Below are 14990 nucleotides of genomic sequence, written 5' to 3' on the forward strand. Positions count from 1 at the left end.
CCCGCCTTGTTTGTTAGTCTGTGAGTCAAGGAAAATATATTTGAGAGGATGCACTAACCTGAAGGCAAGAAGATGCACTTGGCATGGCTACAAATATCAGTTGACTTCTCGCAGGGAGAGGAGACTTTGACATGACCAACATTGTTGATCTAGATTCAGTAGAAGATAATCATCTGTTCTTTACAAAGCCAAAGAGAACACTCTCATATTCTTATCAAAGATAAAGGGCTCAGAAAATTTTGTTAGGAAGACCAGCCACATTGAATAAACATGCCAATGTTTATGCTATACATGATACTCAATCTGTAGACATAAAGAATCCTCTGGTTACAATGACAAGCTGCTTCAATATTTCTACGGCTACGCATCAAGTAATGCTAGGAAGCATTAACAGAATCCTTATTAAGATGTTTATTAACATACATGATGTTCCAAAATGAGTATGATACAAAGAAGCATCAGCTTTGTTCCTCCAAAAAGGCACATCCACATATATGTCCCACTTCAATTGGCATGGATTTGACATCCTTCCATTCTAGTGGTAAAGTTGTTATATTGCAAAATTTAGTTGTCTTTAGCTTTACAGTGACATATGTAAAGTTGTTTGTGTTATACTTGAGAGTCAGACCTCCAATAACATATATGTGCTTTCGAGATGCTGCAAATCCAAACCCAAATGACCTTAATTGTCTATTATGGCCTCGAAGAACCACAGGAGGATATGCACATAATTCGTGCCAAACCATTTGATCAGTTGTCATGACTGTAACAGTGCCATCTGCAAGTATGTGGTAGATGTTACTTCCAAGAACAGTTGTAGAATGCCGTGACAATTCACAAATTGGCTCAAAATTTTCCATTACACGCCACTTCCGCATTAGTGGATTAAAGATAACATAAGCATCTTGCCGAAAATTGTGAATTTTTGTGCCAACAACATGAAATTCACCTCCATGAGATATGCTGAAACAATCAATAAGAGGGAATGGCATTGAGGGTAAATCTTCCCACCTGAAAGTGTTGAGTCGAAGAGTTGTATAAGATTCTCCCAAAATAATAACAAAAGACATATGTTATGCAGTGATGCATAGTGGTCAAAATTGATCAATTCGAACCACATGAATTGTCTTACAAAATCAATAATTATGATGAGCAACAAGAAATCAATTGTCAAGCATGAAATAGATGGAAAATAAAGATTCATGATAATGATGTTGAAGTGTAATTTGCAATCCTCAAAGGTCAACCTTCACTGATACCTAGATGTTCATGCAAGAATAAAGAGGTTGTGGTTACTTAAACCAAAGCACTCTTTGCATTTTGAACATTGTGTGACTTTAGTCTTCTCCATGTTTTGTAAACCAAAATAGCTAATGAGTTTTTTTGTGTTATCAAGATATCTAGAATTTCCTATAACGTCTGTATAAGGGAATGCAATCTTAGGACATAGGCAATGAGTAGATCAAGATAATGAAACAAAGTTGCTAATTTCTTCTTGTCCTTCTTGATCCTACTAAAAACTTCCAACAGATGATATGGAAAATGATAAGAAGCTTACAAGTCCAAGTGAGGGTCATAAACTTGAGCGCTAGCAAGTCCTTGAAGATTATCTGAGTTCCTTCCACCAGCTACATAAACCTTCTCACCTATTGCAGTACATGCAAAATCAATTCGTTTTGTGCTCATGCTGGTTGCACTGCTCCACTGCTTCTTGAATGGATCAAAAACTGTGACAGAATTCACTTCCGATAAATTTGTCTCCGACCATACAGTTGAACGTGGGATGTAGCAGCCACCAATTACCAAAAACTTGTTGCATATACTTGCACATGAAAACCTACAAAATTCTTCATCAGAAGTGGGCCCTGGCATTGCCGGCAATGGATGCCAACTATCAGCATCAGGATCATAAGCAAGCCACATAGCCGGATTATTGGATCCAAGAACAAACAACCAATCACCACTCCACCCTGCCTTGGCCTTTAAATGTGCATAATCCTTGCTTCTAATTGCATGTTTCCATCTTTTTGAAACACATTCTAGCAAACCATGATATCCATGTGAGATCATTGCCAGACATCTCAAAGCTAAATCATTTGGCAGGCCAGGAATAATAGATTCAGACATCCTGTTGCACAAAGCCAATAAATAAGAAAACCATAAATCACTCGAGCAGAAAAACGTCACTAAAGAGGCAAACTGCCCATGAGAAATATCAAGCCACCCATATCAACCCCATGGATCTATCCATATTCAGATCTCACCCAGATAGACAAATCTTAAAAATCACAAGAAATTAGAACAGTAAACTCTTCGACAGAAACAGCAGATGAAGTGGCGATCGAATCGAAGGCGGTAAGTCGGGAAATGCACCGCGTATGCTCTCGGATTGAATCACGCAAACACCACAAAGCATATGGAAGAAAGGAGAGGCGACTAGCTTACTCATCGACGCCCACGGACTCCATTTTTTCTTCTGGCTTCGATTCCGAGCAGCGAGCAGCGAGCAGCAGAGCGAAGGGGACGAGCGGAGCCGAGGTTTCTTCTCCGATGGGAGGACGTGACTGGATGGGCTTCAGATCTCTTAATGGACCGGGTCCTGCCTTAGTCAGTCGAAAACTCAAGCCCGGTTCAGTTTTAGACCGGACACTTTTGTCCGGTCGAACCTTGTCGCTTTAAGCCGAGCGACGGAGGGAGAGCTGAACCACTAGCGCGAGATATCGGCGTCATCAGGATGACGATCGCCGCAGCGGCGTCTCTCGCCTCCGCCGCCACCTTCTCCCTTCTCCGTTTCCGTCGCGCCGCTTCTCCTCTCCTCCTCCTGCGACGCCTTAGATGCCCTCGAACCTCCGTCGGCCGGAGTTCGGGAAACGCCCGCTCGAGGGCGCATACGCCGCCGTCTCCGTCCCCGTTCTCTAGTGATGCTCTTTCCTGCGACCGTATAGGCTCGACGTGGAGGCAATTCTGCAGTGCGGCGATCTCCGCCGACGCCGAGACCCGGGAGAAGATTCCCTCAGCGGAGGCAGGGGAGAAGGTCCGTGAGTTCCGGAGGCGCTTGAGGATCGCGGACGTCAAGGGAGGGCCCGACGAGGGGGTGGACCGGATTGGGGAGGTACTGGTGATTAGGGGTTGGGTCCGGACTTGTCGGGTTCAGACTACTGTGACGTTCATCGAGGTGATTGGAATTAACTTACCTTCTTACAGAAGAAGATGATTGAAGTTGATGATATATTTTGTTGCAATTTTCCAGACCAGTGGGCAAAATGTTCTTTTGATGGAAAACTAGAGTACTCCTTTTTTCTATCGGCATATACCAGCAAGAGGGACAAAATTGTATTCTTGATTTGAATGTTGAATCAAGTCGTGTCTAACCTCTGTCATTTGGATCCAGAGGCACCATTCTATTTCTCTGTTCATGAAGTAACATTATTCACTTATGCGGGCTGAAATAGGAAGTAGCACCTCCCAATTTTTAACTTGGTAAAAAATGGAGCCTATAATGCGCTGCACTTGAATTTTGTATTTGCTTATCATAAATATGAAAATTGGGGAGTCATTTCTTTTATGGCATGATCCATCATGAAGATCTCACTTAATGGCTTAGTTTGATCTTCCAACAGCCTGTTTACATGTCAATACTTACAAATACATTGTTTTGTTTTCATGGAATTTATACTGGTTTTGATGTAGATGGATCCATTTATTTGTCATTGCTTGACGTGGCAGTGCTAGGTTTTCTTGTGTTCATAAATCAGTGTTTAGTCTTTAACTATTTAAGTCACTGTTCCATGAATTCAGGTAAATGATGGTTCTTGCTTATCCAACATGCAGTGTGTGATGGGCTCTGATGCCGATGGCTATGATCAGGTAACTCATCTTCTAACTAACAAACTCATGTATGTATTTTCAGTATACATGAAGCATAGCAATCTAAGGCGGCTTTTAATTGTTGTTCTTACATATAAATTATTACATCAACCAATGTTCCAAAAAGGAGTCATGGTGGCTGTATATGCAGAAGCCAAGGCATTTTAGACAAGGAACCATATCACATATATGATATTCTCTTTAGGTAGTTTTAGTGATTAGGCAGGCCAGACAGTTACCTATGTAGGTGAGGCAAATCATCTATGTGGTGAATGAGAGAAAAATCATACAGTTGATAATGATCAAGAACTTAACATGTGCTTATGTGATGTTTTTTTTGCACTAAAGAAAACTAATTCTTGTTTTATGGAACACTAAACTAAACTAAGCTTTTGGAATGGTAGCACGTAAGTTATAAGCGTTAACTTAAAATTTATTTTGTAACTAAACGCTTTAAATATTAATGGCATGTGCATATTACTTATAAATATGACCTATCCTACATTTTTATATTATGTGTTTTACTTTGTCTCTTGACATGCATTTTTCTATGTGAAATTGTAAATTGGATGAATTGATTAGATGCTTTGTTGGGTATATGTTGGTCATGGGTTTGAGTCGCAGAAACAACCTCTTGCAATGCAAGGTAAGACTGCGTATAATAGATCCAATGTGGCCCGACTCTTCTCCGAGACTCCATATTGACAGGAGCTTAGTGCACCGGGCTGCCTTTTTTATATTCTAAATACTACTACCATATCCTCTCACATATCACATATGCACTACATTACCTACTTTTCAGTGAATTGAGCGTCTAGTGTCTACCGCTTAGAATCACCTTTTTGAATCTTGACATCATCTTAATCTTGTCAAATTTTCTTCATATTGATCCGATTTCTGCAAACTAATTACTAAAAATTCCTCTCTTTCCTGTGATCAAGTGGCCTTCTCATCTTTTGTCAACAAGTGGATTTGATAATTTGAATCAAATTTGTAACTTGTAGTTTTTGGACTACGCTATAAGTTGTTTTCTTACCATTTTCATGTACTTGAACTAGTTCTTCCATATGATGTTGGCAGGAAAATATCTTCCTTGATGCTTTTTGTGATGATTAGGGCCATAATTATTGACTTGGTCCTTCAAAAAATAAACTAAATTTCTGCTTTTGTATTATCATTGTTGATTAATTATGTTGTTGATTGCATCTGGAGAAGTTTGTCCATCGACTACTTTGGAATATTTTTATTTTATGGCTCTCACCCAAATAAATGGGATCTATGTGGATATATATCTTTCTTCTTCAAATTGTATCATTCAGTTTATTAGTGTTATTTTTTATATGGTTGTTTAATTTTTCTATTGTCAAAATTTTTGTACTTCTATTGTTATTAGGTAGAATCTGGCTTTATCACAACAGGAACTTCTGTACTAGTAGAAGGAACTTTGGTTGGAAGCCAAGGTACTAAGCAGAAAGTGGAGCTAAAGGTGGCAAGACTTATCATGGTAATAAATTTATGTCAATATCTCTCTTGTAAAAAGTGCTATTTGCACGTCAAAACACTTTTTTTAACATCAAAAATCCAAAAAAGAGTAACACTGCATTTTGTTTGTTAAGATTTCATTTTAGCATACATATCTATCCTGAAGTTCAGTTTTTTTTTGGAGAAAGAACAAAAAGAGGGGAAATGCGGTGTTAGGAGAAGGGTAAGGGTATCCGTAATGGTCATACTTGATGAATCTGCCTGTATTTTTTAATCTTTATTTTGGTATCAAGTCTAATTTTGTTTACTATAAATCAGTAGACATGTGCCATCATCATTATTATCGAGTTGTGTTTGGCTACATGAATCTTATCCCTCTATTTTTTATTTAAGGTTATATCACTAATGATATTTAAATCAACTAAATCATGTTTTATTCACTGAATACTGTATTTTGCTCGCCCTCTATTTTTTACACCTATGATTCCAACCAATTCAACTATTCCAGCTATAAATCTATAAGTTATCTTTGAATATGTCTCTACCATCTCAATCTATTTTCTCTTGTTTAATTATTAGAACTATACTATTTCTCATTGTTTTTTAGTCATTTTTATTTTATTGTTTTTAGTAATATTGCACATCCATCTTAGAGAATTTCTCGTCTTTAATAAATTTTTTTGTGTGTGCGTTGCATCCTGATAATGAGGACTAGGAGACCAGTGTCATACTACAATCAACTTCCTTAATTCATCATTACAAGGTACATGATAGTATGATGCAACCACACATACTGAGGGATACTCTCAAACATTTCACTCATAGCATAATTGTCAGGTCCCTGATCCAACCCAATTGCCCTAGATTGAGCCAATTTCCCTAGATCCACGTCATCCTATTGTTTTCCTTTTAGCCCAAGAGGCACAAAACAATTATATAGGGTCCCTAAATGTTACGCTTTATTTTCAACAACCCATTTATTAATTCTAGTAATTCAGTAGATAATATGTCATCACTGTCATTGTTGCCGTTGTCATCGTCATCAAACCATGCTTCTCCCAATCATTTGAAGCTATATGAATCTTATCCCTCCATTTGGCTCTAAGCAAATATTTATTACTAATTATATTTAAAATAATTTAATTATTTTTAATCACATTGACCAATATATTTTAGTTTCTCTATCCCTTATACCTTCTTACCCTAATGGATTTAATTCTTATATATCTAATTGCTACAAATATTAGTATATTTTTATTTTATCTTTGTTAGCAACTCCACATGTCATCTTAGCATTTTTCATCTTTGCTACATTAACTTTGTACACGTTTCTTTGTAATAAACCAGCACTTCGGTTCATAGTATAAACTTATAATTTTTTCTTTTAGTTTAAAGGGACACAACAGTTGCAGAAGACTCTAGAACCTTAATCACTCATTCTTTATGCTATTACGATATCTTCTTTAATATCCTATTTTGTTAATAACAAATCCAAAATATCGAAAAGCTCTTACAAGATTTTATGCCCATCCATCTTAATTATTTTAATCAATGCTTTTCTTGTTACTGAAATCACATTTCATAAAGAGTTTCTGGAGCAGATAGTTTGTGTGATTCAAAAATTTAAAAATATGTAATGTGATTATTTGGTGGAAGTAATTGCTAGAGAAGTGTCATTGCTATTGTAGAGTTCTGAAAGTGTTACTTTCCTGAGTAGATAATTGGAAACAAAATGTTTTGCTCAAAATTTAGTGGAACAAGCATCTCCCACTGTTAGAAAATGCCAAAAAGACGAAAAAAAACTTTGCTTGCCTATTAATACCTTGAGTTACTATTTTATTTTGTTAATCTAACACTTGTCTTAAGCTCAACACTTTTTTTTTGGGAATGCTTGTTTTCGGAAACTTTCTTCTCGTATGGTTAAATATCTCATGTCACTGATTGTAAAAAGGTTTACTTCAAGTATTTCTAATGGTATTTATCCATTATGTTCTTAAGCAAGCAGAAAATAATGTCTCATTACCCTGCAAAACAGTAACTTATGCCTTCCCTGAAGATTACAGACTGACTTTAAATTTTCAGTCTTCCTTATTTCCATAAACAATTAGGCTTTCCATCTTTTCTGATGCAGATAGGGAAAAGTGACCCATCAGCTTATCCTATCCAAAAGAAGAGAGCTACCAGAGAATTTTTGAGAACCATAGCTCACCTTCGTCCTCGAACAAATACATTTGGTGCTGTATGTTCATACTCAACTATATTTTACTGGTTCTATCACTTGCAGTTGTATGCATGATAATGAAGCTCCTGTGCTGGTGGTGCATGTTATTTTCGTCTTACTCAGGCAACACTAAATATGTTTTTATTACATGATAACCAATTCCCTTTGCGGAATGAAAGAACATTTATAGCGTTGCAACACAGTTAAGTACGATTCTGTGCTGGAAGGTCTCATTCTAACAAAGCATCCATTTTGATTGTGATATTCTACTAGCTGATGATTACTGTATGATGTACTGGATGGTCCATACATGATACAAGATGAAACAGGGGAACTGATTTCTTTGGCTAAATGTATGCAGATTATATCCTGTTCTTTCCCTGCTATCATGAATTTTTTGAGCTACAACTAATTTTGCAGAAGACATTTCTTGTGTTCTTTTAGTTTCCTTGTATGCTATCTAGCATTTTTTGAACAGTTTTTGCTTTACCATTTATGATGCATGATGTATTTGGAGTCCTTTCAAGTTGTTCATAACATCACATGTTCATTCTGGGAAGAATGCTATTTGATTCTGGATTGAGTGATATCAAATATCCAGTAGTAGCTTCAATTTTTTTAGTGTGTAGAAAGAAACAGTTTGTTGTTTCGTACTAACAAAGGTTTACATTGATTGGGATGTTTGTTCAGGTGACTAGAGTGAGGAACGCATTGGCATTTGCTACTCACAATTTTTTTCAGGAAAATGGGTTTGTTTGGGTTTCAAGTCCTATTATTACTGCATCAGATTGTGAAGGAGCTGGTGAACAATTCTGTGTGACTACATTGGTATGTTGAAGCAGATTTAGTACTATTTTCCTCCTAGTCTTTTTTGGGCCAATTTGTTGGTGAGGCATCAATTCTGACCACTTGTTCTTCCTTCTCCACTCTGTCTCTCCCTGCCATATCTTTGCCCTTCTTTTTTTAATTTTATTCCTTTCCTTTTTCACTTTCATATTGCAATGGTAGAGGAAGAGATGGGCAATATGATAAAGGGGTGACCTGGTGCTTTAGTTATGCGGAACAGTTTGATTCTTAAACTGATGACTCAAATGAGCCAACTATTTCCATGTATAACTGCACTCATCAGTCCTTTTTAGAGGCTGACAGAACCCGCCAATTTGTAGCCTTGAATCTTAGTTGTGGGTCACTGGCCTAGATTAGCTTTGCTTGCTTCATTTGATATGTATAAAGCAGATGGTTGTATAAATCCTTGAGTTCACATATGATTGAATATTCTTTCCTTCCCACAGCATCTTTAATTCTAAAAACATGACTATCACTGAGGTTAAATGTGTCCCTTAGGAAATTATGTTGTCTGACTAAACCTTGAAAGGAATAGGTCTGTAAACAATCAAATGTTGTTAAGGCATAAAAACTGACTGTTACTTGCTGCAAACTTCCATGAGTTACTAAGAATTATTTGTTTAGAAAACAGGAAAGCTCGTCACTTGGTTGTTCTTATCCTGATTTATTTTCATAATCACTTCCATAATATTGACTTCAGTTCTGTTACCTTGACAGATATCAAATGCTGGAGAAGGTAACTGTCGACTCAATAGCATCCCAACTACCAAGGATGGGAATGTTGATTGGTCACAGGTTTGTTATGAAATCTTTCTGACGTGTTAAAAAAATCTATTTTATGCCAGCGTATGCTATTTCATAGAACAAATGAACAATTTCCATGTTGTGGTTGGCTTCCAAATAGAGCAGGATTGACATCTTGAATTGCTAAATGTATCTTCCAGATGATAAAAGCCTATCACTTCCATGTTTAGATAATCAATCAAACACTATAAATATTCCAATCGAAATATGAAAAGAATTTATACCATGGCTTGAAATTTTGTACCAGCACCATTGGTTGGAACACTGTTACAGTACTGAAACAATATCATTGTAGTCAAATACCAAAACTGTCATGACTTGAGAATTTGAATCTTAGTTTATACATAATTAGAAATCGGGATTCTTCAGTTTTTTTCAGTGTTTATCTTCTTTTTAGTTTCTCCCTCAGTTTACCTTGCTCAAATGAAATGGGTATGTTGCCCTTGTTTGATTAATTATGAGTGAAGCTCAGTGGTGGGTGAATTGCAAACAACATTCATGTGGAAATAAAAATTAAACTGCTTTTTCCAGAATTTGAACTTTGTTGCTGGGTAACACTTTGTGAGGTGCAATAACCAAGGAGTGGCTGGTAAATGTAACTGCCTAAGAGGTTATAATGAAGAAATTATGGATCATGGATACAACATATGCCTTGATCCATGTTATAATGAAGAATTTGAACTTTGGCTGCATGTTTCTCATATTATGCTTCAATTTTATTTTTTCCTCGTGCAAAATTTTCTTGAATCATGGTGCTAACTTTCTTCTACTGATACTAGGACTTCTTTGGCAAACCTGCATTCTTGACAGTATCTGGCCAACTCAATGCTGAAACATATGCTACTGCTCTCTCTGATGTAGGTGCTTCTTCCTCTTTGTTAACTTTATAAATGGCAATATATTTTGGGTGATACTTTTACTTTATTTATCTCTATTGCCATATACCTAATTGATTGTTAACCATGCTGATCACTTAGGTTTACACGTTTGGCCCAACTTTCAGAGCTGAAAATTCGAACACTTCAAGACACTTGGCTGAATTTTGGGTACTTATGTTACTTATTTCATCGTGATGTGCAATCCAAATTACAGCCAAAATTCCCTTAAAAATTTATACTCTGCTAAGTTTTTTCCCCTTTTTTTTCTCTAGATGATTGAACCTGAGCTTGCCTTTGCGGATCTGAATGATGACATGGCTTGTGCTACTGCATATCTCCAGTATGTAGTAGGTTTCTTCTTTGAATTTTGTCATCTATTTTCTATTTGTGAATTTATTTTATTTGCTAAAAAAATATGAACTAAACGTTTTATATATTTGTTAATGGTATGCTTTGCAGGTGAAATATATCCTTGAGAATTGCAAGGAAGACATGGATTTCTTTAATACATGGATTGAGAAAGGAATAATTGATAGATTGAAGGCATACTCTCTGTCTAACCACTTTTTATTTCTCTTCCTTAAACTTACACGTATAGTTATCTTATTGATTTGATAAGCACTAGAGTAATCACACAGATATCATAACCTGGTGTTTCTTTGCCTTTTTTTTCTTAATTTTTCACAGGATGTGGTCGAGAAAGACTTCATTCAATTGACATACTCTGATGCTGTTGAACTTCTACTTAGCACCAAAAAGAAATTTGAATTCCCGGTAACATATCATATATCTATAACTTGTTAGTTTGTGGCTAAGAAAGGGCATTAGTTTAGATGGCTATAACGTGAAAGGATTTGTCTACTTGCATGTACCACCATCTTTCCCCAACTGTTCTGTATATAGGGAATCTAGTTTATTTATCTCCCTATATTGTTCTTTATTCTTTTATTTTTAAACTACATTTTCTAGGATGATAACGTTTGTCTCTGATTTGCAGCTAGTAGTTCACAGTATGCTTCCTTGGTGTTTTGTTTATGTTCAGTGATTTCTAGAAAATGGGTCTTTCTTCTAAATCTGTTAGATAAAAGCTAATAGCAGATTTACTGTTTCATAAGATATATTGATCTTTTGTCAGATAACCTGGGTCATGGGTCTTCAACTTTCATAGGTAAAATGGGGTCTGGATTTGCAAAGTGAGCATGAAAGATACATCACTGAAATTGCTTTTGCTGGCCGCCCAGTAATAATAAGAGATTATCCTAAGGTGTGCATTTGATTTGCTCTCGTGTACACAAATTTGAGATGAAGTGAAAAAACTAATCTCTATTTTCATTCACTTTTGATTAGGAAATTAAAGCATTTTATATGCGTCAAAATGATGACGGGAAGACAGTTGCTGCTATGGATGTGTTGGTTCCCAGGGTATCTTTTCATAGACCATGGCTGATTCAGTTTGAATGTGTTTCATGACCTTGCTTTGAGGACATAAAGCATGCTAACTTTTCATTCTAGTAATTCATGAAACTACTAACGTTGATTGTGCATAAAAAGTCCAACAAACCTAAATGTAAATAGAGGAGAATCTTCGTCTGTTAGCAGATGTAGGTATGTTGATGTCGACATGGAATCTGTCAACTATCCACAAGTACAAATCAGCTTACTAATTCACAAGAAAGATGAACATTTTCCGAAATTCTTGTTGTGCAATGAAGGTGCAAACTACAAGTCATTATAGGCTTATTAAGCTTTAATGGATGGCTGCGTATCCCAGTTGTTTTGAGTTGTCGTAGTGGCTTCATGCACTATAGGTATGAGTTGATAAATAACTGTTAACCCTCCCCTTCCATAATTGATTCCTGAAAATCTATGACAGTTCCTTATAAAAAGTGTCAAAACATTTTACAATCTATAACAATTCATATAAAGGGTGTCAAAATATTACACTGACATTTCATGGATATTGTGATGATTTTTCATAATTGGTAATAATCTACCTGAACATTTGCCTGAACATCAATACATTTGCCTCAATACCGTTAAGCAAAAGCACAAAGTCAGAGAGGGAGGGGATAATAATAGTCTGCCTCTGTTTAAGAAAGTTAATCTATTTTATCAATAGGAAAGAGTTTGGAAGAGCCATAGATTGAATATGTATGATTTCCAAATCACCTTATCAAAGAAAATTTGAGAATGTTCTCACTAAAAAAAGGGGAAAGATCAAAGAAAATAATGTTGCTATTTCCTATCACTGTCAATTCATTGATAATGGTCTATGTTACCGCTTTTGCATATTCGGTGCTTCACTTTATTGCATAAATACAGTCACAGGTAGTCGATATTCAATTATTCTACCACACTATCTCATGCTAATTTATTAATTTAGTTCAGCTTTATGCTTTTAGGATAAAGTAAATTAGATGTGAGATGGTGAGTATAAACAATGATAAGGAATATCTAACTCAAAAAGGATTTGATAGTCATAAAGAGTTGATTTGATGATTTTGGAAAATTTGAAATCACACTAGGATAGAGGTCGGACTTTGATATGAGAATCAGTTGCAAAAACTTCTAGAACTAATAAGCTATTACAATAAAGCTTCATATTTGTTTATACCACACATTACAAGTTAATGAATAATAATATGGTTTGAATGAGAGAACTTCATATTGGTTAATCTTAGAAAGTCAGGTTTATCTCTTAATAACTATTACTTGTTACGTGTCACCTTGTTTATGTATTTTTATTTTTGGCCCATAATTATGCATTATGGAAATTTCAGCCTCCATGCCTAATGTTAATAAATCGCTCTATACTCTGCTATAATTTTCCAATGCAGAAATGTAAGATTTCTTCTATTTTCTATGTTCATAATATTTGAATGTATTGTGTTATTCTTTTCATGCAAATGATGTGTAACTTCTTGATTTATCCTTTATGATACCTATCAGGTAGGAGAGCTTATTGGCGGAAGTCAAAGAGAAGAACGACTTGAATATCTTGAAAGTCGCTTGGATGAGTTGAAGCTTAACAAGGATAGTTATTGGTGGTATCTTGATCTTCGACGTTTTGGTTCAGGTTTGGTAGTTATGTTCATATCTTACTATACGTTCCTCAGATAATTTGATTCAATTTTTGTTTCCTTCAAAACATTCTTTAACTAACTGAGAATTGCTAGCTGAAATTAAAATGATACTTTAATGGGTATTTACTTTTCTGAAATTATTTTTATCATTCACCTGTATAAACTTTAAGAGGAACTCTGATTGCTAAGGTCCAAGTTTCTACAGATGTTCCATTTAAGGACATACTATTTCATTTAACCTCTGCCATTTCATTTTGATTGCATTTCGAGGTATTTGATTGATGAAAACAGCCTTATAACATCATGATTAACTTATAACATATTATGAAAGCCTAAATAAATTCTTGGTCTTTTTTCAACCGGATTTGGGACTGGCATTAATGGTGTACCCAATTTAATACATGATGACCATCAATCATCTCGTCTCGTCTATGACATTTTTGTTTCAGATTTTCTTAAGTTCGGTATTATACGTAGATTGTGTTGCTGATTTCTGACTATTACAGTTCCTCATGCTGGATTCGGTCTGGGATTTGAGAGACTTGTGCAGTTCGCGACAGGTATAGATAACATCAGGGATGCAATTCCTTTTCCTCGCAGTCCTGGTTGTGCAGAATTCTAGAGCCTGAACTGTGATCTACTCTTTTCGACCCATCGATCGTTAGACAACATAACTTATCACTGCACGCCCCATGGCGATCCTTGATTTATATTAACCTGAGAAATGTAGTATTTGTACATCAAATTCTTGGAATCTACTTCAATGGGTTTGTATAAAAAGACAGTCTTCCTTCTTGAGACAATCAGGACATTTAGGAGAGTAGTGAAATTAGTTTACTTAGGCAAGATGTCTGATCTGTTCTCAGTTTCTATCTTTGAAGAGTAATGGCACAAGGATAAGAATTCAGATGGCACTACTTGAGCTCAATCCAAAGAGTTCACTTTGCCTTAATTCAAAGTGATTGCAGTCACTTGATTCATGTTCCAAGATTGAACAAAGTTCCAAAATTAAGAGCATGAATAAATTCTCTTAATTCATGTTCCAAAATTGACATTTCAGTCACCTAGAGAATCAGAATAAAGTGGAAAAGTGTGTGATCTGAGAGAGTCCTGTTGCAACAAACTTTATAGCATTTCATGTCTGCATTTTACTAAACTAAACTGTGTTCTTGACTTTTGCTAATATTTCAATTAAGCATCATACTATACTTTTATATATAGGCATTTTATTGAACCACGTATTTGATTTTTCTTATTGCCTAAAATGCGTATCTCATTTTTTAATTGACCCAGTCAGTTCATCTGAACAATTTTTTTTTTAAGTGTCTTATTTTTTTCGTTAAAAAAGTTAATCTGTCAGCTCTCTTTTATTTACATCTGGGTTTCTTCTATCGTCTCCTTCATCTTTGTCCAACGGCGCAAAGAGATGCGGTAAGTCAACTACAGCTTGAGATCAAGATTAGAGTTTTAGATCGATTCTTGATAGATTTTGAGAATTAGTGGTGTTTCTAATTGAGATTTAGAAAAAAAAATGAATGACATGGAAGTCTTGGCGAGCTATGTCAAGGACATCGAGTTGCAGCTTGATTTGTTGAGCTTTGATGTTCGAAGAAGTCGATCAAAAGCAGCAGAAAATAAGCACTTTTGGAGGATGAGATTGACTTTGTGAGAAGGTAATTTCGGTCGCACGAGTGTTGGTGTGTCTTTGTTGGTAAAGTAAAATTTCAATTTTGGATCAAAGATGTGAATTTTTGTGTGTTTTAAGATGATTTTATTTTTTTTTATCGTTAGTTTAATGAACTACTAAAG

At 35.7% G+C, this 14990-nt stretch overlaps 2 protein-coding genes across 3 annotated transcripts; one reads left to right on the top strand and one right to left on the bottom strand.

Annotated features, from left to right (window-relative positions):
* Positions 1 to 260: 260 nt before the first annotated feature.
* LOC141821195 (F-box/kelch-repeat protein At1g16250) lies at positions 261 to 2555 on the bottom strand. Its single transcript, XM_074708586.1, has 3 exons — positions 2446 to 2555; positions 1559 to 2128; positions 261 to 1011 (listed from the first exon to the last, which is right to left on the bottom strand). Exons 1-3 carry the CDS (start codon positions 2466 to 2468, stop codon positions 459 to 461), a joined length of 1146 nt encoding a protein of 381 aa, XP_074564687.1. The 5' UTR covers positions 2469 to 2555; the 3' UTR covers positions 261 to 458.
* Positions 2556 to 2725: 170 nt separating this feature from the next.
* LOC141821194 (asparagine--tRNA ligase, chloroplastic/mitochondrial) lies at positions 2726 to 14337 on the top strand. 2 transcript variants are annotated; one of them, XM_074708584.1, is made up of 15 exons: positions 2726 to 3175; positions 3799 to 3867; positions 5261 to 5371; positions 7481 to 7588; positions 8261 to 8398; positions 9134 to 9211; positions 10000 to 10077; positions 10198 to 10266; positions 10371 to 10445; positions 10558 to 10641; positions 10786 to 10872; positions 11267 to 11362; positions 11446 to 11520; positions 13048 to 13174; positions 13688 to 14337. In XM_074708584.1, the coding sequence occupies exons 1-15, from the start codon at positions 2735 to 2737 to the stop codon at positions 13801 to 13803; spliced, it is 1752 nt and encodes a 583-aa protein (XP_074564685.1). In that variant the 5' UTR covers positions 2726 to 2734; the 3' UTR covers positions 13804 to 14337. The 2 variants fall into 2 exon arrangements, with proteins under 2 accessions (XP_074564685.1, XP_074564686.1); XM_074708585.1 differs by having other exon boundaries at positions 3832 to 3867.
* The last annotated feature ends 653 nt before the right edge of the window (positions 14338 to 14990 follow it).

The sequence above is a fragment of the Curcuma longa genome, chromosome 2 (genome assembly GCF_044706935.1).
Source record: "Curcuma longa cultivar G26 ecotype Majalengka, Jawa Barat chromosome 2, ITB_CL_G26_1.1, whole genome shotgun sequence".
NCBI lineage: Eukaryota > Viridiplantae > Streptophyta > Magnoliopsida > Zingiberales > Zingiberaceae > Curcuma > Curcuma longa.